Here is a 26,754-nt window from a genome sequence, read left to right as displayed (position 1 = left end):
TGAAAAAGGTTTGAATCCAGAAAATGTCTTCCCAACTATTTTGTAATCTACAGTGGGGCAAAAAAGTATTTAGTCAGCCACCAATTGTGCAAGTTCTCCCACTTAAAAAGATGAGAGAGGCCTGTAATTTTCATCATAGGTACACTTCAACTATGACAGACAAAATGAGAATAAAAATCCAGAAAATCACATTGTAGGATTTTTAATTAATTAATTTGCAAATTATGGTGGAAAATAAGTATTTGGTCACCTACAAACAAGCAAGATTTCTGGCTCTCACAGACCTGTAACTTCTTCTTTAAGAGGCTCCTCTGTCCTCCACTCGTTACCTGTATTAATGGTATCTGTTTGAACTTGTTATCAGTATAAAAGACCTGTCCACAACCTCAAACAGTCACACTCCACTATGGCCAAGACCAAAGAGCTGTCAAAGGACACCAGAAACAAAATTGTAGACCTGCACCAGGCTGGGAAGACTGAATCTGCAATAGGTAAGCAGCTTGGTTTGAAGAAATCAACTGTGGGAGAAATTATTAGGAAATGGAAGACATACAAGACCACTGATAATCTCCCTCGATCTAGGGCTCCACGCAAGATCTCACCCCGTGGCGTCAAAATGATCACTAGAACGGTGAGCAAAAATCCCCGAACCAAACGGGAGAACCTAGTGAATGACCTGCAGAGAGCTGGGACCAAAGTAACAAAGCCTACCATCAGTAACACACTACGCCGCCAGGGACTCAAATCCTGCAGTGCCAGACGTGTCCCCCTGCTTAAGCCAGTACATGTCCAGGCCCATCTGACGTTTGCTAGAGAGCATTTGGATGATCCAGAAGAAGATTGGGAGAATGTCATATGGTCAGATGAAACCAAAATATTACTTTTTGGTAAAAACTTAACTCGTCGTGTTTGGAGGACAAAGAATGCTGAGTTGCATCCAAAGAACACCATACCTACTGTGAAGCATGTGGGTGGAAACATCATGCTTTGGGGCTGTTTTTCTGCAAAGGGACCAGGACGACTGATCCGTGTAAAGGAAAGAATGAATGGGGCCATGTATCGTGAGATTTTGAGTGAAAACCTCCTTCCATCAGCAAGGGCATTGAAGATGAAACGTGGCTGGGTCTTTCAGCATGACAATGATCCCAATCACACCGCCCGGGCAACAAAGGAGTGGCTTCGTAAGAAGCATTTCAAGGTCCTGGAGTGGCCTAGCCAGTCTCCAGATCTCAACCCCATAGAAAATCTTTGGAGGGAGTTGAAAGTCTGTGTTGCCCAGCAACAGCCCCAAAACATCACTGCTCTAGAGGAGATCTGCATGGAGGAATGGGCCAAAATACCAGCAACAGTGTGTGCAAACCTTGTGAAGACTTACAGAAAATGTTTGACCTCTGTCATTGCCAACAAAGGGTATATAACAAAGTATTGAGATAAACTTTTGTTATTGACCAAATACTTATTTTCCACCATAATTTGCAAATAAATTCATAAAAAATCCTACAATGTGATATTCTGGATTAGTTGAAGTGTACCTATGATGAAAATTACAGGCCTCTCTCATCTTTTTAAGTGGGAAAACTTTCACAATTGGTGGCTGACTAAATACTTTTTGCCCCACTGTAAATGGCACAGCTGTACATTTATTGGTTCTTAAATTAAACTGGTATACTTTTTCATTTATCACAATTTTATTTAGCCAATTTGGGTCATTAATGCAGGGCCGACAGACAAGTTCCTTACTATCTCTCCCTTCAACCTGTCTCTTCCATTTTTTCGGTAATGCTGCAATTATTTGGTTGGAATTTTGAGTAGAGCTGACATTTCAATATATTTTTGTTAGCTTCATGTTTGACATAAATCCACCAGTCCTAGTTATGATATAATTTGCATTATACCTTTTGAATTTTTTTATCCAAAAATAGTTTTTTTAATCAATTAGTATACTTGAGTTTAACCATAATATTTGTTTTAATATTTGTTTAGTCTTTTCTGGTGGATTAGATTATGCTCTTTATCCTTTCAAAGAATCATAGCACTGGGAGACCAGAAACCTTCCTCTGATATTTCCCAAAGTTCTTCGTATAGTTGGCCCCTAATATCATAACTGTCATTTAAAACACAGTTATATGACACTCTAGGTGTAAAATAAATCAATAGCTAATTCTGTATCCTGCTGTGTTTTGCCTTTGGAGTATACTGTAATATTACTTGAAGATTAGTCATTGAATTGTTGTCCAATAGGAGGAAAACCCTCTGACCACAATGGCTGTTATGTCTCGGCTTATGCAAACTCATTATCACCATACTGCATTCAGCACTCATTAAATGCTGGTAACAGATAAATATTATGTTTGTGTTCCTTTCACTCTTCCCTCAAAGCTGGGGATAGTTGGGTGACAGGTGTGGGGGATCTTGCATCTCTTCATATTTATGACTTGGCTGTCCTGTTGGATAGCATATGGGTTCTTCTGCGAAATGACTGATATTGCCTTCTAGCTGCTGCAGTTTATTCCCCTCTCATTCTTACATTAGAGGTACAGTATTCTTATCGCAGTGCAAAATTGAATCTGATTCTGCTGCCAAAGACTTATTATAGAGATTGCTGGCTGACTGACACAACTGATTTTGAGAGCTATTTGTAATTTTAATAGACGAGTCCCCAAACTTGTGTGCCATTAGGAATGACAATATGTTGTATTCCGTGGCCATTCATGTCTCATTCACCCAGATGTAGTAAAACCATATGTAGAGACTGCTTTGTGATGCGTGTGCTTGTTTTATCTGCATGCAGAAACAGATGCCTGAATCTGTTCAAGTGTTGTGTTGAGAGAAACGCACTTATTTCTAAAGAGCCACTTGGAGTGTCTGCGATATGAGTTTATTATATTGCACTATATTATTTTATCTCTTTCTCACACTTCCTCTCTCTGCCATTGTAGTCTTACTGTTAAGGCCCAAAGCATTATCATTATCAGCACGGTGAAGTCCTTGCCTTTCTAAACATTTTGAATAAGCGGGCATTATGTTCATATTCAGGGTTATAACTCTTCAATGTGCTTTGTCATATCTGCTATTCCGTTAGGCTGCTAGAAGGATTATCAGGCTATGACTTATTGTCAGTGATCTGATATACCTCCTCCTCCTCACCACCTCCTTTTTTGATCTGTCCGTATTCATCTCACTGCATTCTCGCTGCATTCTCTCTATCTCTCCCATTCATCTCTCTGCTGATTCATTATTTACCACATAAAAGTGGAGTGAGAAGGTACTCCCAGAATCAAAGTGTGTGTCTTCTATGGCGAGGCAATGGAGAGGGATGTGTTGCGGACCTCGGCGGCGCTGAAGGATGGCACCACTCATCCATTACGTGCTCAGCGGCTGACTGAGCCGCACCGTTCCCAACTGCATTTATCCCTCACGCTTATTCTCCAAAATGGACCTGTCACCAGGAATCGCTGTTTCTCCCAGAAATACAGCATTGTCTCCCAGGGAGGTTTGATTTCTGAAACCTGTCGTCTCTGTTTCAGACACAGGCCTCCTGCAGCAGGACGCGGCCAGACAGACTCTGGAGGAGAAGCTACAGCCTAATCTCCATGTGTTGGGGCTCCTCTTCCTCAGCAAGCCTATGAGCCATGCCTTCAACTTCATCCTACTCTTCCAGTTGTAAGTTACACTAATACAGACGACTACAGCTAGCTGCCATATTAAAGAAGTCTAATGACAGAATAACACAACAACTTGGACCATAGGGAAATAAATAAGGCCTAATCAGTGGAGGGAAATGAAACTTAAAAGTGTTCTACAAAACTAGATTAAGATTAGATTCTAATGGATCACTCAACACATTTCAGATATCCATGAAGAGATTATAACATGCTCCAATTGTTTAGATTCTTCCTAATTAAACAAACAACATGTATGATACCAAAGCCCAGATACAGTGGTGTCAGGGGGCTTCAGTTATTCCCCTGTACCACATCAACCATGTCCCCTGGCATGTTACTACCCATCGTTTCAATTATCAACATTTGTCACCAGCTCTTTTAGTGTCAGCAGCCTCCCATCCATTATGCCCCATGTTTTACACCTTGAGAAATGTGTTGGCTCTGCAGAAAAGGCCAGCAACTGTCTTTGTGAGAGAGGGAATTTCTCAGAAATACAGACTCATGGCTGCATTCCCTCTACCTGGCCTTAACAGTGTTTATGTAGTACAAACTAGTGCCCATTCGTATTGTCAATTAGTCTGATAATTGGAAGCATTTAACCATTAATAGGAGTCTACTTGGTATTTTTATTCAATGAAAAACATTTCTGAAGTTCTGCATTAGAAGGCTTCTCATGTACAAATTGGCCTCAGCATGGTGTTCGTGTGAATCCTTAGCTTTTTGTTCAAATATTGATACAGAATATGTCTGCTACTGTACCTCCATAATTTTTCCCTTGGAACATTCTTTATCATGGGTAGTGAATTGACCTTTTTCATATCTATGAATCCAAGCTACGCCTATGCCTTGTGGGCATATGTGCTGCATCTAATTTGGGCCATGCTTTTCAATTATGTCATTTAATCCCATGCCTTACTGCATTATTTAATGGTAAGACTCTGTGGGGACCAGCAAATGAATCACACCCTGGCAGGCAGGCTGACTTTGTGACAGAGTGGTAAAGTTGTAAATCTCTATACAATGCATTCGGAAAGTATTCAGACCCCTTCCCTTTTTTCCAAATTTTGTTATGTCACAGCCTTACTCTAAAATGTATAAAATATTTTTTTCCTCATCAATGTACATGTAACGGATGTGAAATGGCTAGCTAGTTAGCGGTGGTGCGCGCTAATAGCGTTTCAATCGGTGACGTCACTCGCTTTAAGACCTTGAATTAGTGGTTCCCCTTGCTCTGCAAGGGCCGTGGCTCTTGTGGAGCGATGGGTAATGATGCTTCGTGGGTGTCAGTTGTTGATGTGTGCAGAGGGTCCCTGGTTCAAGCCCAGGTTGGGGCGAGGACAGGGGCGAAAGCTATACTGTTACATACACACAATACCCCATAATGATGAAGCAAAAGCAGGTTTTTAGAAATGTTAGCAAATGTATTAAAAATAACAAACAGAAATACCTTAACCTCTCTAGGGTATGTGGGACGCTAGCGTCCCATCTGGCCAACATCCAGTGAGATTGCAGAGCTCCAAATTCAAATACAGAAATACTCATTATAAAAATTCAGAAAACAAAACATATTTTACATAGGTTTAAAGATGAACTTCTTGTGAATCCAACCACGGTGTCAGATTTTAAAAATGCTTTACGGTGAAAGCATACCTTACGATTATTTGAGAACATAGCCCAGTTGACAAATTATTATAGTAACCAGCCAAGCAGAAGCGTTACAAAACTCAGAAATAGAGATAAAATGAATCCCTTACCTTTGATGATCCTCATATGGTGGCACTCAGAAGACATTCATCTACTCAATAAATGTTCATTTTGTTTCGATAAAGTTTTCTTCAGTATTCCACAGGCTCAAACCCAGTCAAAACAGGCAGACAAAAAAATCAAAATTGTATCCGTAAAGTTCATAGAAACATGTCAAATGATGTTTATATTCAATCCTCAGGTTGTTTTTAAATGATCAATAATATTTCAACCGGACAATAACGTCGTCAACATAAAAGGTAAACAAGAAATGCACTCTCTCGGGATTGCAGATGAAAAAGCTCTGTGACACGTCAGGGTCCACTCATTCAGACTGGTCTTACTCCCTCATTTATAAGAATACAAGCCTGAAACCATTTCTAAAGACTGTTGACATCTACTGGAAGGCATAGGAACTACAAATTGAGTCCTAAGTCAATGGCTACTGTAATGGCATTGAATAGAAAAATAAAATAAAAAATGTTTTTTTTAAAACTTCCTGAATGGATTTTTCTCAGGTTTTCGCCTGCCAAATCAGATCTGTTATACTCACAGACACTATTTTAACAGTTATTGAATCTTTAAAGTGTTTTCTATCCAAATCTACCAGTTATATGCATATCATATCTTCTGGGCCCGAGTAGCAGGCCGTTTAATTTGGGCATGTTTTTCATCCAAAATTCCGATTGCTGCCCCCTACCCTAGAGAAGTTAAAGTAGTGATGGACTGTCATTTCTCTTTGCTTATTTGAGCATGTTGTTGTTTTGTATAGTTTGTTTAAGTGTTCTTCGTTTTCATTAAAGAAGAATGTATTCAAATCACGCTATGCTTTGGTCTCCTCGTTATAACGAACGTGACAGAATAACCCACCAAACAAGGACCAAGCAGCGTGAAAAGAAGGAGCAGCGTATGATGGAGCAGACAGCATGGGCATGGGACGAAATACTGTAAAGGATCCTGGACGTGGGAGGAGATACTGGCAGGAGAGGATCGCCTACCATGGAGGCAGGTGGAGATGGAATGGCGACGATATGTGGGTACACGACTAGCACGGAAGCCCGAGAGGCAGCCCCAAGATTTGTTTTGGGGGGAGGCACACGAGGAGATTGGCTGAGTCAGGTAGGAGACCTGAGCCAACTCCTCATGCTTACTGTGTTGAGCTTGTAACTCGTCAGGCACCGTGTTATGCAGAGATGCGCACGGTGTCTCCAGTGCGCTATTCTAGCCCGGTGCGTTCTTTTCCAGCTCCTCGATTTGGCCGGGTTAGAATGGGCATCCAGCCAGAAAGGAGGGTGCCGGCTCAGTGCTCCTGTTCTCCAGTATACCTCCTTGGACCAGAATATCCTGCGCCGGCTCTGCGTACTGTGTCTCCGGTGAGTCTGCACAGCCCAGTGCGTCCTGTGTCAGTGCCCTGCATTTGAAGGGTGAAAATAAACATCCAGCCTGGACGAGTTGTGTCAGCTCTACACTCCAGACCTCCAGTACGCCTCCACAGTCCACTATGTCCTGTGCCTGCTCCCCACACTCACCCTGAGGTGTGTCACCAGTCCAGTACTCCCTGTTCCTGCTCCTCGCACTCGCCCTGAGGTGCGTCACCAGTCCAGTACTCCCTGTTCCTGCTCCTTGCACTCGCCCTGAGGTGTCCAAAGTGTCCGGCGACAGTACCCAGTCCTGAGCGTTGAGGGTGTGTCGAGGGTGATATATGTGTTTTTTCTCCTATCTAGGGTTTTTGTATGTTTATGGGGTTTTCCAGTCTAGGTGTTTTTATGTCTATGGTTGCCTAGATTGGTTCTCAATCAGAGGCAGCTGTTTATCGTTGTCTCTGATTGGGGACCATATTTAGGTAGCCATATGCCTTGGATAGTTTGTGGGTTATTGTCTATGGTTAGTTGCCTGTGTCTGCACTCGTTATATATAGCTTCACGTTCGTTTTGTTGTTTTGTATAGTTTGTTTAAGTGTTCTTCGTTTTCATTAAAGAAGGAAGTATTCAAATCACGCTGCGCTTTGGTCGCCTTGTTTGTTATAACGAACATGACAATAAGGCTGTAACGTAACAAAATGTGGAAAAAGTAATGGGGTCTGAATACTTTCTGAATTAACTATAGAGGTCCCCCTTCACACACACACACACACACACACACACACACACACACACACACACACACACACACACACACACACACACACACACACACACACACACACACACACACACACACACACACACACACACACACACACACACACACACATACACACATACGGTGCCTTTAGAAAGTATTCATACCCCTTGACTTAATCCACATTTTGTTGTTACAGCCTGAATTCAAAATGGATTGAAAATACATACAATATCCCATAATGACAAAGTGAAAACATGTTTTTATAAATTTGGGCATTTATTGAAAATTATACTGAAATATCTTATTTACATAACTATTCACACCCATGAGTCAATACTTTGTAGAAGCATCTTTGGCAGCAATGACAGCTGTGAGTCTTTCTGGGTTAGTCTCTAAAAGCTTTCCACATCTGGATTGTGCAACATTTGCCCATTATTCTTTTTCAAATTCTTCAAGCTCTGTCAAATTGGTTTTTAATCATTGCTAGACAACCATTTTCAGGTCTTGCCATAGATTTTCAAGTAAATTTAAGTCAAAACTGTAACTCGGCCCCTCAGGAACATTCACTGCCTTCTTGATGAGCAACTCCATTGTAGATTTGGCCTTGTGTTATAAGTTATTGTTCTGCTGGAAGGTGAATTGATCTCCCAGTGTCTAGTGCAAAGCAGACTGAACCAGGTTTTCCTCTAGGATTTTGCCTGTGCTTAGCTCCATTCTTTTTATTTTTTATCCTGAAAAACTTCCCAGTCCTTAATGATTACAAGCATACCCATAACATGATGCAGCCATCACTATGCTTGAAAATATGGAGAGTGGTACTCAGTAATGTGTTGTATTGGATTTGCCCCAAACATAACACTTTGTATTCAAGACTAAAAGTGAATTGCTTGCCACATTTCTTTTTCAGTATTGCATTAGTGTCTTGTTGCAAACAGGATGCATGTTTTGGAATATTTTTACAGTGTACAGGCTTCCTCCTTTTCACTCTGTCAATTAGGTTAGTATTTTGGAGTAACTACAATGTTGTTGATCCATCCTCAGTTTTCTCTTATCACAGCCATTAACCTCTCTGGCATATATGGGACGGTAGCGTCCCACCTCCCCAACAGCCAGTGAAATTGCATGGCGCCAAATTCAAAACAACAGAAATTCCACAATTGAAATTCCTCAAACATACAAGTATTTTATACCATTTTAAAGATAACCTTCTTGTAAATCCAGCCACAGTGTCCGATTTCAAATAGGCTTTACGGCGAAAGCACACCAAACGATTATGTTAGGTCAGCAACTAGTCACAGAAAGCCATTTTCCAGCCAAGGTAATTGCTCACAAAAATCTGAAATAGCGATTAAATTAATCACTAACCTTTGATCTTCATCTTCATTCATGGCACTCACAGGACTTCATGTTACACAATAAATGTGTGTTTAGTTTGATAAAGTTAATCTTTATGTCCAAAAACCTCATTTGAAATTGGTGTGTTATCAGAAATGCATTGTCTCAAACAAACATCCGGTGAAAGTGCAGAGAGCCACATCAAATGACAGAAATACTCATACTCATAAACATTGATAAAAGATACAGGTGTTATTCATCGAAATATAGATAAACTTCTCCCTAATGCAACCACTGTGTCAGATTTCAAAAAGGCTTTACGGCGAAAGCACACCTTGCGATTATGTTAGGTCAGCGCTAGTCACAGAAAAACATCCAGCCATTTTCCAAAGAAGGAGATGTGTCAGAAAAGTCAGAAATAGCGTCAGAAATATTCACTTACCTTTGATGATCTTGATCGGAATGCACTCCCAGGAATCCCAGTTCCACAATAAATGTTTGATTTGTTCGATAATGTCCATCATTTGTCCAAATAGCTACTTTTGTTAGGAAAAGAAAGCAAAGGAACGCAGCTCCCTCTCATGTGAAATGCGCGTGACCAGCCTGTGGCACTCTGCCAGACTCCTGACTCATTCCCCTCTCATTTGGCTCCACTTCACAGTAGAATCCTCAAACACATTTCTAAAGACGGTTGATGTAGTGGAAGCCTTAGGAAGTGCAACTTGACCAATATCCCACTGTGTATTCGATAGGGGCTGAGTTGAAAATCGACCAACCTCAGATTTCCCACTTCCTGTTTGGATTTTTCTCAGGTTTTTGCCTGCCATATGAGTTCTGTTATACTCATAGACATCAATCAAAAACAGTTTTAGAAACTTCAGAGTGTTTTCTATCCAATACTACTAATAATATGCATCTATTAGCAACTGGGACTGAGGAGCAGGCAGTTTACTCTGGGCATCTCTGGGCACCTTTTCATCCAAGCTACTCAATACTGCCCCTGCAGCCATAAGACGTTTAACAGTCTGATGGCCTTAAGATAGAAGCTGTTTTTCAGTCTCTCGGCCCCAGCTTTGATGCACCTGTACTGACCTCGCCTTCTGGATGATAGCTCCAAGATGGCGTAGCAGTAAGTTGTCCTGTCGTATCGTCTCTCTGTAAATATCGTCTCTTTTTCGTTTTAGATATTTTTTCTTCGCATATCTTTAAAAACATTTTGCTAAACCTAAGCTTCCAAATACTCTTCTGCCACCTGCCAATGTAGCTACTTTTCCTAAAGTAGTTATATTTACTTCAGAACCGGACCCACTCAACTGAAGCTAGCCAGCTAACTACCAGCTATGCTAGCGGTCTTCAGCTAACCGGTCATCAACTAACCTTTAGCTCGGAAAGCTCTCGCCAGTTCGAACAACGCGACGCTAACCAGAGCATAACGGACCTATTTAATTTTTTACCCCCGGATTCCCACCACAAACGGAACATTCTTCAGCTGGATCTTCACAACTAGCTATCAAGCTAAACAGCAAACCTAGTTGATTACTCCTGGCTAGCGTTTCCACCCACGTAGCTTGAAGCTAGCCCGGCCAGAGCTCCTAGCATACTCCTGGGCTACAATACCTTGACCTACGACCGGTCTATCGATATCACTGCATGAAGAGGAATAAACAGACTCACCCCATCGCGACGTCCTCCAAAGGCTAACTCTCTAGCCCTCGCTATCTCCTTGCTTGCTAATTCGGCATGCTAACTGCTAGCTTGTTTAGCCCAGGTCCACTAACTACTACCTTGTTTACCCCGGGCCTGCTAATCTGTTAGCTTGTTAGCACAGGCCTGCTAACCGTCTGCATCGCCGCGTCCCAAAAACGCAGTGGCCCATATGTACTCTATCTCTTCCCGATTTAAAAAAAAATGTTTATACCTTCTGGAAACCTGCCTCACCCAATGTGATACGGAATCGCTATTATCTTTATTTTTAGAACACACTCAAGAACCTCCAGAAGCTAACCAGCTAGCTAGCTACAAGCTATTTAGTCATTAGTTCGTTTTTTTTAACCTGGATAACACTCGCCAGCCCAGCCCCCCTGCCCCATCCACCGCTGCCCCCTGGACTCTGATCACTTGGCTACATAGCTGATGCACGCTGGACTGTCCATTAATCACGGTACTCCATTCTGCTTGTTTGTTTTATCTGTCGGCCCCGTTGCCTCGTCAATGCCATCTCACCTGCTGTTGTTATGCTAGCTGATTAGCTGTTGTCTCACCCACTGTTTTAGCTAGCTTTCCCAATTCAACACCTGTGATTACTGTATGCCTCGCTGTATGTCTCTCTCAAATGTCAATATGCCTTGTATACTGTTGCTCAGGTTAGTTATCATTGTTTTAGTTCACAATGGAGCCCCTAGTCCCATTCCTCATACCCCTGATACCTCCTTTGTCCCACCTCCCACATATGCGGTGACCTCACCCATTACAACCAGCATGTCCAGAGATAAAACCTCTCTTATCATCACCCAGTGCCTGGGCTTACCTCCGCCGTACCCGCACCCCACCATACCCCTTTCTGTGCATTATGCCTGAATATATTCTACCATGCCCAAAAACCTGCTCCTCTTATTCTCTGTCCCCAACGCTCTAGGCGACCAGTTTTGATAGCCCTTAGCCGCACCCTCATACTACTCCTTCTCTGTTCCGCGGGTGATGTGGAGGTAAACCCAGGCCCTGCATGTCCCCAGGCACCCTCATTTGTTGACTTCTGTGATCGAAAAAGCCTTGGTTTCATGCATGTCAACATCAGAAGCCTCCTCCCTAAGTTTGTTTTACTCACTGCTTTAGCACACTCTGCTAACCCTGATGTCCTTGCCGTGTCTGAATCCTGGCTCAGGAAGGCCACCAAAAATTCAGAGATTTCCATACCCAACTATAACATCTTCCGTCAAGATAGAACTGCCAAAGGGGGAGGAGTCGCAGTCTACTGCAGAGATAGCCTGCAAAGTAATATCATACTTTCCAGGTCCATACCCAAACAGTTTGAACTACTAATTCTGAAAATTACTCTCTCCAGAAATAAGTCTCTCACTGTTGCCGCCTGCTACCGACCCCCCTCAGCTCCCAGCTGTGCCCTGGACACCATTTGTGAATTGATTGCCCCCCATCTAGCTTCAGAGTTTGTTCTGTTAGGTGACCTAAACTGGGATATGCTTAACACCCCGGCAGTCCTACAATCTAAACTAGATGCCCTCAATCTCACACAAATCATAAAGGAACCCACCAGGTACAACCCTAACTCTGTAAGCAAGGGCACCCTCATAGACGTCATCCTGACCAACTGGCCCTCCAAATACACCTCCGCTGTCTTCAACCAGGATCTCAGCGACCACTGCCTCATTGCCTGTATCCGCTACGGTGCCGCAGTCAAACGACCACCCCTCATCACTGTCAAACGCTCCCTAAAACACTTCTGTGAGCAGGCCTTTCTAATCGACCTGGCCCGGGTATCCTGGAAGGACATTGACCTCATCCCGTCAGTTGAGGATGCCTGGTCATTCTTTAAGAGTAACTTCCTCACCATTTTAGATAAGCATGCTCCGTTCAAAAAATGCAGAACTAAGAATAGATACAGCCCTTGGTTCACTCCAGACCTGACTGCCCTCGACCAGCACAAAAACATCCTGTGGCGGACTGCAATAGCATCGAACAGTCCCCGCGATATGCAACTGTTCAGGGAAGTCAGGAACCAATACACGCAGTCAGTCAGGAAAGCTAAGGCCAGCTTCTTCAGGCAGAAGTTTGCATCCTGTAGCTCCAACTCCAAAAAGTTCTGGGACACTGTGAAGTCCATGGAGAACAAGAGCACCTCCTCCCAGCTGCCCACTGCACTGAGGCTAGGGAACACGGTCACCACCGACAAATCCATGATTATCGAAAACTTCAATAAGCATTTCTCAACGGCTGGCCATGCCTTCCGCCTGGCTACTCCTACCTTGGCCAACAGCTCCGGCCCCCCCGCAGCTCCTCGCCCAAGCCTCTCCCGGTTCTCCTTTACCCAAATCCAGATAGCAGATGTTCTGAAAGAGCTGCAAAACCTGGACCCATATAAATCAGCTGGGCTTGACAATCTGGACCCTCTATTTCTGAAACTATCCGCCGCCATTGTCGCAACCCCTATTACCAGCCTGTTCAACCTCTCTTTCATATCGTCTGAGATCCCCAAGGATTGGAAAGCTGCCGCAGTCATCCCCCTCTTCAAAGGGGGAGACACCCTGGACCCAAACTGTTACAGACCTATATCCATTCTGCCCTGCCTATCTAAGGTCTTCGAAAGCCAAGTCAACAAACAGGTCACTGACCATCTCGAATCCCACCGTACCTTCTCCGCTATGCAATCTGGTTTCCGAGCCGGTCACGGGTGCACCTCAGCCACACTCAAGGTACTAAACGACATCATAACCGCCATCGATAAAAGACAGTACTGTGCTGCCGTCTTCATCGACCTTGCCAAGGCTTTCGACTCTGTCAATCACCATATTCTTATCGACAGACTCAGTAGCCTCGGTTTTTTGGATGACTGCCTTGCCTGGTTCACCAATTACTTTGCAGACAGAGTTCAGTGTGTCAAATCGGAGGGCATGTTGTCCGGTCCTCTGGCAGTCTCTATGGGGGTGCCACAGGGTTCAATTCTCGGGCCGACTCTTTTCTCTGCGTATATCAATGATGTTGCTCTTGCTGTGGGCGATTCCCTGATCCACCTCTACGCAGACGACACCATTCTATACACTTTCGGCCCGTCATTGGACACTGTGCTATCTAACCTCCAATCGAGCTTCAATGCCATACAACACTCCTTCCGTGGCCTCCAACTGCTCTTAAACGCTAGTAAAACCAAATGCATGCTTTTCAACCGATCGCTGCCTGCACCCGCATGCCTGACAAGCATCACCACACTGGATGGTTCCGACCTTGAATATGTGGACACCTATAAGTACCTTGGTGTCTGGCTAGACTGCAAACTCTCCTTCCAGACCCATATCAAACATCTCCAATCGAAAATCAAATCAAGAGTCGGCTTTCTATTCCGCAACAAAGCCTCCCTCACTCACGCTGCCAAGCTTACCCTAGTAAAACTGACTATCCTACCGATCCTCGACTTCGGCGATGTCATCTACAAAACTGCTTCCAACACTCTTCTCAGCAAACTGGATGCAGTTTATCACAGTGCCATCCGTTTTGTCACTAAAGCACCTAATACTACCCACCACTGCGACTTGTATGCTCTAGTCGGCTGGCCCTCGCTACATATTCGTCGCCAGACCCACTGGCTCCAGGTCATCTACAAGGCCATGCTAGGCAAAGCTCCGCCTTATCTCAGCTCACTGGTCACGATGGCAACACCCATCCGTAGCACGCGCTCCAGCAGGTGTATCTCATTGATCATCCCTAAAGCCAACACCTCATTCGGCCGCCTTTTGTTCCAGTACTCTGCTGCCTGTGACTGGAACGAATTGCAAAAATAGCTGAAGTTGGAGACTTTTATCTCCCTCACCAACTTCAAACATCAGCTATCTGAGCAGCTAACCGATCGCTGCAGCTGTACATAATCTATTGGTAAATAGCCCACCCATTTTCACCTACCTCATCCCCACAGTTTTTATGTATTTACTTTTCTGCTCTTTTGCACACCAATATCTCTACCTGTACATGATCATCTGATCATTTATCACTCCAGTGTTAATCTGCAATATTGTAATTATTCGCCTACCTCCTCATGCCTTTTGCACACATTGTATATAGACTCCCCTTTTTTTCTCTACTGTGTTATTGACTTGTTAATTGTTTACTCCATGTGTAACTCTGTGTTGTCTGTTCACACTGCTATGCTTTATCTTGGCCAGGTCGTAGTTGCAAATGAGAACCTGTTCTCAACTAGCCTACCTGGTTAAATAAAGGTGAATTTTTTTTTTTAATAGCGGGTGAACAGGCAGTGGCTCGGGTGGTTGTTGTCCTTGATGATCTTTTTGGCCTTCCTGTGACATCGGGTGGTGTAGGTGTCCTGGAGGGCAGGTTGTTTGCCCCCGGTGTTGTGTTGTGCAGACCTCACTACCCTCTGGAGAGCCTTACGGTTGTCGCCGAAGCAATTGCCGTACCAGGCGTTGATACAGCCCGATAGGATGCTCTCGAGTGTTTTTGGTGACAAGTCAAATTTCTTCAGCCTCCTGAGGTTGAAGAGGCGCTGTTGAGCCTTTTTCACCACGCTGTCTGTGTGGGTGGACCATTTCAGTTTGCCTGTGATGTGTACGCCAAGGAACTTAAACTTAAAACTTTTCCACCTTCTTCACTACTGTCCAGTCGATGTGGATAGGGGGGTGCTCCCTCTGCTGTGTCCTGAAGTCCACGATCATCTCCTTTATTTTGTTGACGTGAGGTTATTTTCCTGACACCACACTCCGAGGGCCCTCCGCTCCTCCCTGTAGGCCGTCTCGTCGTTGTTGGTAATCAAGCCTACCACTGTAGTGTCTTCTGCAAAATTGATGATTGAGTTGGAGGTGTGCATGGCCACTCAGTGGATGGGTGAACAGGGAGTACAGGAGAGGGCTGAGAACGCACCGTTGTGGGGCCCCAGTGTTGAGGATCAGCGGGGTGGAGATGTTGTTTCCTACCCTCACCACCTGGGGGCGGCCTGTCAGAAAGTCCAAGACCCAGTTGCACAGGTTGGGGTCAAGACCCAGGGTGATGAGTTTGGAGAGTACTATGGGGTTGAATGCTGAGCTGTAATCGATGAACAGTATTCTTACATAGGTATTCCTCTTGTCCAGATGAGTTAGGGCAGTGTGATTGCAATTGCGTCGTCTGTGGACCTATTGCAGCGGTAAGCAAATTGGAGTGGGTCTAGGGTGTCAGGTAGGGTGGAGGTGATATGATCCTTGACTAGTCTCTCAAAGCACTTCATGATGATGGAAGTGAGTGCGACAGGGCTATAGTCGTTTAGCTCAGTTACTTTAGCTTTCTTGGGAACAGGAATAATGGTGGCCCTCTTGAAGCATGTGGGAACAGCAGCCTGGGATTGGGATTGATTGAATATGTCTGTAAACACACCAGCCAGCTGGTCTGCGCATGCTCTGAGGACGCGGCTAGGGATGCCGTCTGGGCCGGAAGTCTTGCGTGGGTTAACACGTTTAAATATTTTACTCACGTTGGCTGCGGTGAAGGAGAGCCCGCAGGTTTTGGTAGCGTTCAGTGGCACTGTATTGTCCTCAAAGCGAACAAAGAAGTTTAGTTGGTTTAGTTTAGCTGGTCTGGGAGCAAGACATCGGTGTCTGAGATGGAGATGGTTTTCTTTTTGTAGTCTGTGATTGACTGTAGCCCCTGCCACATACGTCTCGCGTCTGAGCTGTTGAATTGCGACTCTACTTTGTCTCTATACTGACTTAGCATGTTTGATTGCCTTGCGGCAGGAATAGCTACACTGTTTGTATTCGGTTATGTTTCCGGTCGCCTTGCCATGATTAAAAGCAGTGGTTGGTGCTTTCAGTTTTGCGTGAATGCTGCCATCACTCCACGGTTTCTGGTTGGGGAAGGCTTTGATATTCACTGTGGGTACCACATCACCGATGCACTTGCTAATAAAGTTGCTCACCGAATCAGCGTATACATCAATGTTATTGTCCGATGCTATCCGGAACATATCCCAATCCACGGGATCGAAGCAATCTTGAAGCGTGGAATCCAATTGGTTGGACCAGCGTTGAAGAGACCTGAGTATGGTCGCTTCCTGTTTTCCTGTTTTTGCCTACTGTCTATAGGCTGGGCGCAACAAAATGGAGTCGTGGTCAGATTTGCTGAAAGGAGGGAGAGGGATGGCTTTGTATGCATCGTGGAAATTAGAGTAGCAATGGTACAGAGTTTTACCAGCCTGGGTTGTGTATTCGATATGCTGATAAAATTTAGGGAGCCTTGTTTTCAGATTAGCCTTGTTAAAATCACCAGCTACAATAAATGCAGCCTCAGGATATGTGGTTTCCAGTTTACATAGAGTCGAATGAAGTTCTTTCAGGGCCGTTGAGGTGTCTGCTTGGGAGGTATATACACGACTGTGATTATAATTGAAGAAAATTTTCTTGGTAGATAATGCGATCGGCATTTGATCGCAAGAAATTCTATGTCAAGTGAACAAAAGGACTTGAGTTCCTGTATGTTGTTATGATCACACCACTACTCGTTAATCATAAGGCATACACCCCCGCCCTTCTTCTTACCAGAGAGATGTTTGTTTCTATCGGCGCAATGCGTGAAGAAACTGGGTGGCTGTATCGACTCTGATAACGTATCCCGAGTGAGCCATGTTTCCATGAAACAAAGAATGTTACAATCTCTGAAGTCTCACTGGAAGGCAACTCTTGCTCGAATTTCATCTACCTTGTTGTCAAAAGACTGGACATTGGCGAGTAGTATACTTGGCAGCGGTGGGCGATGTCCCCTTCAACGGAGCATGACCAGAAGACCGCTCCATCTGCCCTTTCTGCGGCGCCGTTGTTTTGGGTTGTCTACTGGGATCCAATCCATTGTCCTGGGTGGTGGTCCAAACAGAGGATCCGCTTCGGGAAAGTCGTATTCCTGGTCTTAGTGTTAGAAAGTTGACATTGCTCTTATATCCAATAGTTCCCCCTGGCTGTATGTAATAAGACTTAATATTTCCTGGGGTAACAGTGTAAGAAATAATACGTTAAAAAAATACTGCATAGTTTCCTAAGAACGCGAAGCGAGGCGTCCATCCCTGTCGGCACCAAACACAGAGAACCAGAGCTGTTGCCAGAGAATTTAATGTTTATTTCTCTACCAATAACCGCCTCCAATGTCATTTTAGAGAATTTGGCAGTATGTCCAACCGGCCTCACAACCGCAGACCACGTGACGTGACGCCACGCCAGCCCAGGACCTCCACATCCGGCTTCTATAGTTGCGGGATCGTCTGAGACAAGCCACCCTGACAGCTGATGAAACTGAGGAGTACATCTGTCTGTAATGAAGCCGTTTTGTGGGGAAAAACTCATTCTGATTGGCTGGGCCTGGCTCCACAGTGGGTATACCTGGCTCCCAAGTGGGTGGGCCTATGCCCTCCCAGGCCCACCCATGGCTGTGCCCCTGCCCAGTCATGTGAAATCCATAGATTAGGGCCTTATGAATTTATTTATGAATTTACATTTCCTTATATGAAATGTAACTTAGTAAAATCTTAAAATATTTGAATGTTGCGTTTATTTGTTTTCAGTATAGATACTTCCAGTCGATTTGGGTTTCCAATCTATGGGACATTGCAACTCAATATGTTCGCATAGCCACGGGAAGTAGGGGTGCTGAATCACCGCCTGATATATCAAAGAAAAATCCACCAAATTAGTACACTAAGCCTTTATGAATCCTGTATGAGCGGAGAAAAATACTTGTCAGCAGACAGCAGTAGCTCTCCAGACTGAGGTTTGGCCACACGTGTTTTATACAATTGCCTAACAGGTATTTTACTTTGTCGGGGGGTTAAGTGCCTTGCACAACGACAGGAGATGGTACAAGGGATCAGAGAACAGCCTCCCACTGTCGATACCATATTACACTTACAGTTTTATATGTACATAAAACGTAAGCGCCAATTGTTGGTCATGGAAATTTAGTTAAGAGTCATGGAGAAGTCATAGAAAAGTCATGAAATTCCAACTGTCAAAATGTGAATGTGTAAAGGGTTGGTACCCAGGCGCTAATGTGTCTCTCTCCTCATTGAATGAATGACATTAATTGATGAATAGGTGATAGAAACCAGATAGAAACTGATAATTGTGCACTTGAAGGAACTGAATGATGAAGAGGATGATTACATTTAGAACAATAGTGTAAGAATTGCTCTTCCTTTGTCCCACCTGCACACCCGGAAAAAGACACATATTTTTTTGTTTCTAATTTGTCAGAAGAATCTGTAACTGGACTGTAGCCTATTACTTAATATAACTGGTGTTTCACTGTAATGTTTTAATTGTAAGAGAATCAAAAACATTCTGTTATATTCCATTATATTCTTAAAATATATGTGTTGACTGATGTAACAACGGGTGTCAGGTAGATCGTGCCTACCAGAGAAAATATTGATTTCTCCTTTTGGTTTGGGAGGGAATGAGTGACGTCTGGTCCGTCAAGTCTACACCAATAAAAAAAGACTCATGTAAAAGTCAGTATGGAAATACACTTTTCATAAACCCTTAAAACATTGGACATAACTTCAAAACAAATGTGTTATTTTGCTTGGGTTGTATTAGCAACATAAATTATCACACACACATAATAATAATATAACAAATAATGATCTCTGGTTCCTCCAGAAAAGTCCTGTACCTTGGGCCTAAAAGAGTCCAGCCCGGTAAAGGAGTTCAGGGAACTCAAGTGACCTTAGTCACGCAATGTTTGTCCGTTCATACAAGTGTAGCGTAAACCCAGTCTCTTTTCATACAATCAAAATATCAAACTCTTTTACCACACAACCATAAAGAGTATCAAATCTCAATATGTCATCAACTACAAATGATCACATAAATCATCACGATATTATCACACCAAAACAAATCAAATAATGTATGCAAAAAACGTTGTAGTCAGTCAGTAAGTCAGACAATCCAATCCGCCAACAGAGTAGAAAGGCCATGAAGAACCAGCGGAGACCAACTAAGATGTGTAGTCCAAAGGAAGCAATGAGTTGATCTGATCCTGGTTAAACTTGAGACAAGACTTTTAAATACAACAAAACAAAACAAAGAGTAAAGAATCTTCGGACCTGAGGGTTGAAAATCCTCATTTGCACTACCATCACAAACCCCACTTTTGCGCAGCTGATGCGAGCTATTTAATTGGGAATTGAAGGGGAAGCGCCCTATTGGAAGGAGAAGCACTGAGACGGTTGACAAATTCAGGAGCGTCACACTGAATATACTATTTGTTTCTGAGAATTTAAAATATACTTATTCGTTGAGGGAGAGAGGGGAATGTATAGCGTTTACATTCTGTCCGGATATGGTAGTGTTAATTATCAGGTATCCTATTGAAATATTGAGTGCTAGGGTCTAGAGGGTCTGCACCTGAAGTTAATGGTTATCTGTAGAATGAATGTATATGATCAGTGCAATTAAGCTTGGTTGTACTGAGTGTAGGTAAAACAATTACATGTGGCAGGAACTGATAAGGGGAGAGAGCCGTGGATTAGCGATGAAGGGGGTCGAGGTCAGGTCAAATTAAGGGAGAAGGTCGTGTTTCAAGAGAAGGAGGAGATTCCACCCCAAATTGGGGTATATATACCACCTTTGGTGGAACCATGTCTTTGTCTGTTCAGCTGTTTCCATCCTTTGTGAGGAATAAACTTGGTTTAAGCTTTCATAGTGTCCTTCGGTTTCTTACTTTGATATTTAGAACCTAACAATACGCAAGTGATATCTGATAAATTAACAAGTTGATGGTGCACTCAAAGAAGCCTCAGCTGCTAAGCACAGATAAATTCAACTCAAAACATGCTATTCTGTTATATTGAAATATATTGCACGCTATATGACGCAACTTTTAAATGAGTAGCCACTGTACTAATGTTTTAAGGAAGACCTAGAGACTGTCATGCAGGTGAAAGAGGACCCAAAAGCGACTTGGCGAAAACAGAGTCTTTAATCCAGTAAAGTAAATACAAACAAAAAACACAACTTTCACTCGAAATGACGAGGACAAACTGGAGACTCGATCTTGAACAGCAGGTGAACAGCAGGTTGCCTCGGGAAGGCACTTGAACCAGACAGACTCAGACACCTGCTCACCACGCAGCATCTGAGGAAAACACGACACGACAGGGCGATACACAAACACAGCACGGTGAATTCTAGACAAGGAACCGACAGGACAGGAACGGAACACAAAGGAAGAAATAGGGACTCTAATCAGGGGAAAGGATCGGGAACAGGTGTGGGAAGACTAAATGATTGATTAGGGGAATAGGAACAGCTGGGAGCAGGAACGGAACGATAGAGAGAAGAGAGAGCGAGAGAGTGAGAGAGGGAGGGGGAGAGAGAGGGATAGAAAGAGGGAAAGAACCTAATAAGACCAGCAGAGGGAAACGAATAGAATGGGAAGCACAGGGACAAGACAAGATAATAAATGACAAAACATGACAGTACCCCCCACTCACCGAGCGCCTCCTGGCGCACTCGAGGAGGAATCCTGGCGGCAACGGAGGAAATCATCAATGAGTGAACGGTCCAGCACGTCCCGAGACGGAACCCAACTCCTCTCCTCAGGACCGTAACCCTCCCAATCCACTAAGTATTGGTGACCCCGTCCCCGAGAACGCATGTCCATGATCTTATGTACCTTGTAAATAGGTGCGCTCTCGACAAGGACGGGAGGGGGAGGGAAGACGAACGGGGGTGCGAAGAAAGGGCTTGACACAGGAGACATGGAAGACAGGATGGACGCGACGAAGATGTCGCGGAAGAAGCAGTCGCACAGCGACAGGATTGACGACCTGGGAGACACGGAACGGACCAATGAACCGCGGAGTCAACTTACGAGAAGCTGTCGTAAGAGGAAGGTTGCGAGTGGAAAGCCACACTCTCTGGCCGCAACAATACCTTGGACTCTTAATCCTGCGTTTATTGGCGGCTCTCACAGTCTGTGCCCTGTAACGGCAAAGTGCAGACCTCACCCTCCTCCAGGTGCGCTCACAACGTTGGACAAACGCTTGAGCGGAGGGAACGCTGGACTCGGCAAGCTGGGATGAGAACAGAGGAGGCTGGTAACCCAGACTACTCTGAAACGGAGATAACCCGGTGGCAGACGAAGGAAGCGAATTGTGAGCGTATTCTGCCCAGGGAAGCTGTTCTGCCCAAGACGCAGGGTTTCTGAAAGAAAGGCTGCGTAGTATGCGACCAATCGTCTGATTGGCCCTCTCTGCTTGACCGTTAGACTGGGGATGAAACCCGGAAGAGAGACTGACGGACGCACCAATCAAACGACAGAACTCCCTCCAAAACTGTGACGTGAATTGCGGGCCTCTGTCTGAAACGGCGTCTAACGGGAGGCCATGAATTCTGAATACATTCTCGATAATGATTTGTGCCGTCTCCTTAGCGGAAGGAAGTTTAGCGAGGGGAATGAAATGTGCCGCCTTAGAGAACCTATCGACAACCGTAAGAATCACAGTCTTCCCCGCAGACAAAGGCAGACCGGTAATGAAGTCTAGGGCGATGTGAGACCATGGTCGAGAAGGAATGGGGAGCGGTCTGAGACGACCGGCAGGAGGAGAGTTACCCGACTTAGTCTGCGCGCAGTCCGAACAAGCAGCCACGAAACGGCGCGTGTCACGCTCCTGAGTCGGCCACCAAAAGCGCTGGCGAATAGACGCAAGAGTGCCTCGAACACCGGGATGACCAGCTAACTTGGCAGAGTGAGCCCACTGAAGAACAGCCAGACGAGTGGAAACAGGAACGAAAAGGAGGTTACTAGGACAAGCGCGGCGACGCAGTGTGCGTGAGTGCTTGCTTAACCTGTCTTTCAATTCCCCAGACTGTTAACCCGACAACACGCCCATAAGGAAGAATCCCCTCGGGATCAGTAGAAGCCACAGAAGAACTAAACAGACGGGATAAGGCATCAGGCTTGGTGTTCTTGCTACCCGGACGGTAAGAAATCACAAACTCGAAACGAGCGAAAAACAACGCCCAACGAGCTTGACGGGCATTAAGTCGTTTGGCAGAACGGATGTACTCAATAATATATGCCATTTAGCAGACGCTTTTATCCAAAGCGACTTACAGTCATGTGTGCATACATTCTACGTATGGGTGGTCCCGGGGATCGAACCCACTACCCTGGCGTTACAAGCACCATGCTCTACCAACTGAGCTACAGAAGGAGGTTCTTATGGTCTGTCCAAACGACAAAAGGAACGGTCGCCCCCTCCAACCACTGTCGCCATTCGCCTAGGGCTAAGCGGATGGCGAGCAGTTCACGGTTACCCACATCATAGTTGCGCTCAGATGGCGACAGGCGATGAGAAAAATAAGCGCAAGGATGAACCTTATCGTCAGACTGGAAGCGCTGGGATAGAATGGCTCCCACGCCTACCTCTGAAGAGTCAACCTCGACAATGAATTGTCTAGTGACGTCAGGAGTAACGAGGATAGGAGCGGACGTAAAACGTTCTTTTAGAAGATCAAAAGCTCCCTGGGCGGAACCGGACCACTTAAAACACGTCTTGACAGAAGTAAGAGCTGTGAGAGGGGCAGCAACTTGACCGAAATTACGAATGAAACGCCGATAGAAATTAGCGAAACCTAAAAAGCGCTGCAACTCGACACGTGACCTTGGAACGGGCCAATCACTGACAGCTTGGACCTTAGCGGAATCCATCTGAATGCCTTCAGCGGAAATAACGGAACCGAGAAAAGTAACGGAGGAGACATGAAAAGAGCACTTCTCAGACTTTACGTAGAGACAATTCTCTAAAGGCGCTGTAGAACACGTCGAACGTGCTGAACATGAATCTCGAGTGACGGAGAAAAAATCAGGATATCGTCAAGATAGACAAAAACAAAGATGTTCAGCATGTCTCTCAGAACATCATTAACTAATGCCTGAAAAACAGCTGGCGCATTGGCGAGACCAAACGGCAGAACCCGGTACTCAAAATGCCCTAACGGAGTGTTAAACGCCGTTTTCCACTCGTCCCCCTCTCTGATGCGCACGAGATGGTAAGCGTTACGAAGGTCCAACTTAGTAAAGCACCTGGCTCCCTGCAGAATCTCGAAGGCTGATGACATAAGGGGAAGCGGATAACGATTCTTAACCGTTATGTCATTCAGCCCTCGATAATCCACGCAGGGGCGCAGAGTACCGTCCTTCTTCTTAACAAAAAGAACCCCGCCCCGGCCGGAGAGGAAGAAGGCACTATGGTACCGGCGTCAAGAGACACAGACAAATAATCCTCGAGAGCCTTACGTTCGGGAGCCGACAGAGAGTATAGTCTACCCCGAGGAGGAGTGGTCCCCGGAAGGAGATCAATACTACAATCATACGACCGGTGAGGAGGAAGGGAGTTGGCTCGGGACCGACTGAAGACCGTGCGCAGATCATGATATTCCTCCGGCACTCCTGTCAAATCGCCAGGTTCCTCCTGAGAAGTAGGGACAGAAGAAACGGGAGGGATGGCAGACATTAAACACTTCACATGACAAGAAACGTTCCAGGATAGGATAGAATTACTAGACCAATTAATAGAAGGATTATGACATACTAGCCAGGGATGACCCAAAACAACCGGTGTAAACGGTGAACGAAAAATCAAAAAAGAAATAGTCTCACTGTGGTTACCAGATACTGTGAGGGTTAAAGGTAGTGTCTCAAATCTGATACTGGGAAGATGACTACCATCTAAGGCGAACATGGGCGTAGGCTTCTCTAACTCTCTGAAAGGAATGTCATGTTTCCGAACCCATGCTTCGTCCATGAAACAACCCTCAGCCCCAGAGTCTATCAAGGCACTACATGTAGCACCCGAACCGGTCCAGCGTAGATGGACCGACAAAGTAGTACAGGATCTTGATGGAGAGACTTGAGTAGTTGCGCTCACCTGTAGCCCTCCGCTTACAGATGAGCTCTGGCTTTTACTGGACATGAATTAACAAAATGTCCAGCAACTCCGCAATAGAGGCACAGGCGGTTGGTGATCCTCCGTTCCCTCTCCTTAGTCGAGATGCGAATCCCTCCCAGCTGCATGGGCTCAGACTCTGAGCCAGAGGAGGGAGATGGTTGCGATGCGGAGCAGGGAAACACCGTTGATGCGAGCTCTCTTCCACGAGCCCGGTGACGAAGATCTACCCGTCGTTCAATGCGGATGGCGAGAGCAATCAAAGAGTCCACATCTGAAGGAACCTCCCGGGAGAGAATCTCATCCTTAACCACTGCGTGGAGTCCCTCCAGAAAACGAGCGAGCAGCGCCGGCTCGTTCCACTCACTAGAGGCAGCAAGAGTGCGAAACTCAATAGAATAATCCGTTATGGACCGTTCACCTTGGCATAAGGAAGCCAGGGCCCTAGAAGCCTCCCTACCAAAAACTGAACGGTCAAAAACCCGAATCATCTCCTCTTTAAAGTTCTGGAACTTGTTAGAGCAATCAGCCCTTGCCTCCCAGATAGCTGTGCCCCATTCTCGAGCCCGGCCAGTAAGGAGTGAAATGACGTAAGCAACCCGAGCTCTCTCTAGAGTATGTGTTGGGTTGGAGAGAGAACACAATCTCACACTGCGTGAGAAAGGAGCGGCACTCAGTGGGCTGCCCGGAGTAGCAAGGTGGGTTATTAACCCTAGGTTCTGGAGACTCGGCAGGCCAGGAAGTAACAGGTGGCACGAGACGTAGACTCTGGAACTGTCCAGAGAGGTCGGAAACCTGAGCGGCCAGGTTCTCCACGGCATGGCGAGCAGCAGACAATTCCTGCTCGTGTCTGCCGAGCATGGCTCCTTGGATCTCGACAGCAGTGTAACGAGCGTCTGAAGTCGCTGGGTCCATTCCTTGGTCGGTTCCTTCTGTCATGCAGGTGAAAGAGGACCCAAAAGCGACTTGGCGAAAACAGAGTCTTTAATCCAGTAAAGTAAATACAAACAAAAAACACAACTTTCACTCGAAATGACGAGGACAAACTGGAGACTCGATCTTGAACAGCAGGTGAACAGCAGGTTGCCTCGGGAAGGCACTTGAACCAGACAGACTCAGACACCTGCTCACCACGCAGCATCTGAGGAAAACACGACACGACAGGGCGATACACAAACACAGCACGGTGAATTCTAGACAAGGAACCGACAGGACAGGAACGGAACACAAAGGAAGAAATAGGGACTCTAATCAGGGGAAAGGATCGGGAACAGGTGTGGGAAGACTAAATGATTGATTAGGGGAATAGGAACAGCTGGGAGCAGGAACGGAACGATAGAGAGAAGAGAGAGCGAGAGAGTGAGAGAGGGAGGGGGAGAGAGAGGGATAGAAAGAGGGAAAGAACCTAATAAGACCAGCAGAGGGAAACGAATAGAATGGGAAGCACAGGGACAAGACAAGATAATAAATGACAAAACATGACAGAGACAGCCCTAGACAGCCTCAGGGGAAGGAAGGACACACCTGCTGGGACCCTGCAGCTTCTCGGGAGTTAACATGGAAACTCCTAAAATGTCACCAGTGGCCAGCCCGCTGGGCTGATGAAGATCTTTTAATAAAGACAAAAAGGTTAATGAAGGCGAGGCACTGGAGTGCGTTATCGCTGGTCTCTCTCTCTCTCTTTCTCTCCCTTTCCTCTGCTGTCTGTGACTAAGGGGAAGACTTGACCTTGTAGGATCAGAACACTAAGTGGATTTTTAATCCATCCCGTGCCCTCTAGACTGGCGGGGAGCCGCCTGTTATTTATAGGTGAAATGTCATGTCTTTCCTAACGAACACTTCTTATTTTTCTCCTCAAAATAATGGCCCGTCCAGTCAAATATATTCTGCACAAATGAGGAAATGAGCATTAATCAGCTGACTTCATTTTGTAGTTGGCATTATTTATAACGCTGGATGTGCATAATGAGATTATTTTGTTCTGATCAATATACCATTCAGAACATTGGACCTATGTGGTAGGTAGTATGCCTTAAAGCTTCAAAAACCTTGTTATTTTCCATTTTATTGATTTATCTTGTGTCATTGAGTTTATACCGTAATATTCTGGCCTTTCAGTCCTTGATACCAAAGCATATGTGCCTTTTTATTTTGCCTGGTTAAAGAATAAATACAGTACATGAACCACTGCTCCCTTTCAGATGTTTTTTTGTCAATGAGAATCACGCCACC

The 26,754-nt window shown here is 45.1% G+C and overlaps 1 protein-coding gene across 3 annotated transcripts in view; it reads left to right on the top strand.

The window, feature by feature from the left end:
• Positions 1-26,754, top strand: part of si:ch211-51h4.2 — a 113,880-nt gene that overhangs the window by 12,026 nt on the left and 75,100 nt on the right. For all 3 annotated transcript variants that reach the window (XM_046300757.1, XM_046300756.1, XM_046300755.1), the window contains one exon: positions 3,528-3,663. In XM_046300757.1, the coding sequence (XP_046156713.1) occupies positions 3,528-3,663 (136 nt within the window). The remainder of the gene's footprint in view (positions 1-3,527; positions 3,664-26,754) is intronic.

This window comes from Oncorhynchus gorbuscha, linkage group LG15 (assembly GCF_021184085.1).
Source record: "Oncorhynchus gorbuscha isolate QuinsamMale2020 ecotype Even-year linkage group LG15, OgorEven_v1.0, whole genome shotgun sequence".
Lineage (NCBI taxonomy): Eukaryota > Metazoa > Chordata > Actinopteri > Salmoniformes > Salmonidae > Oncorhynchus > Oncorhynchus gorbuscha.
This window is presented reverse-complemented; position numbering and strand designations above follow the sequence as displayed.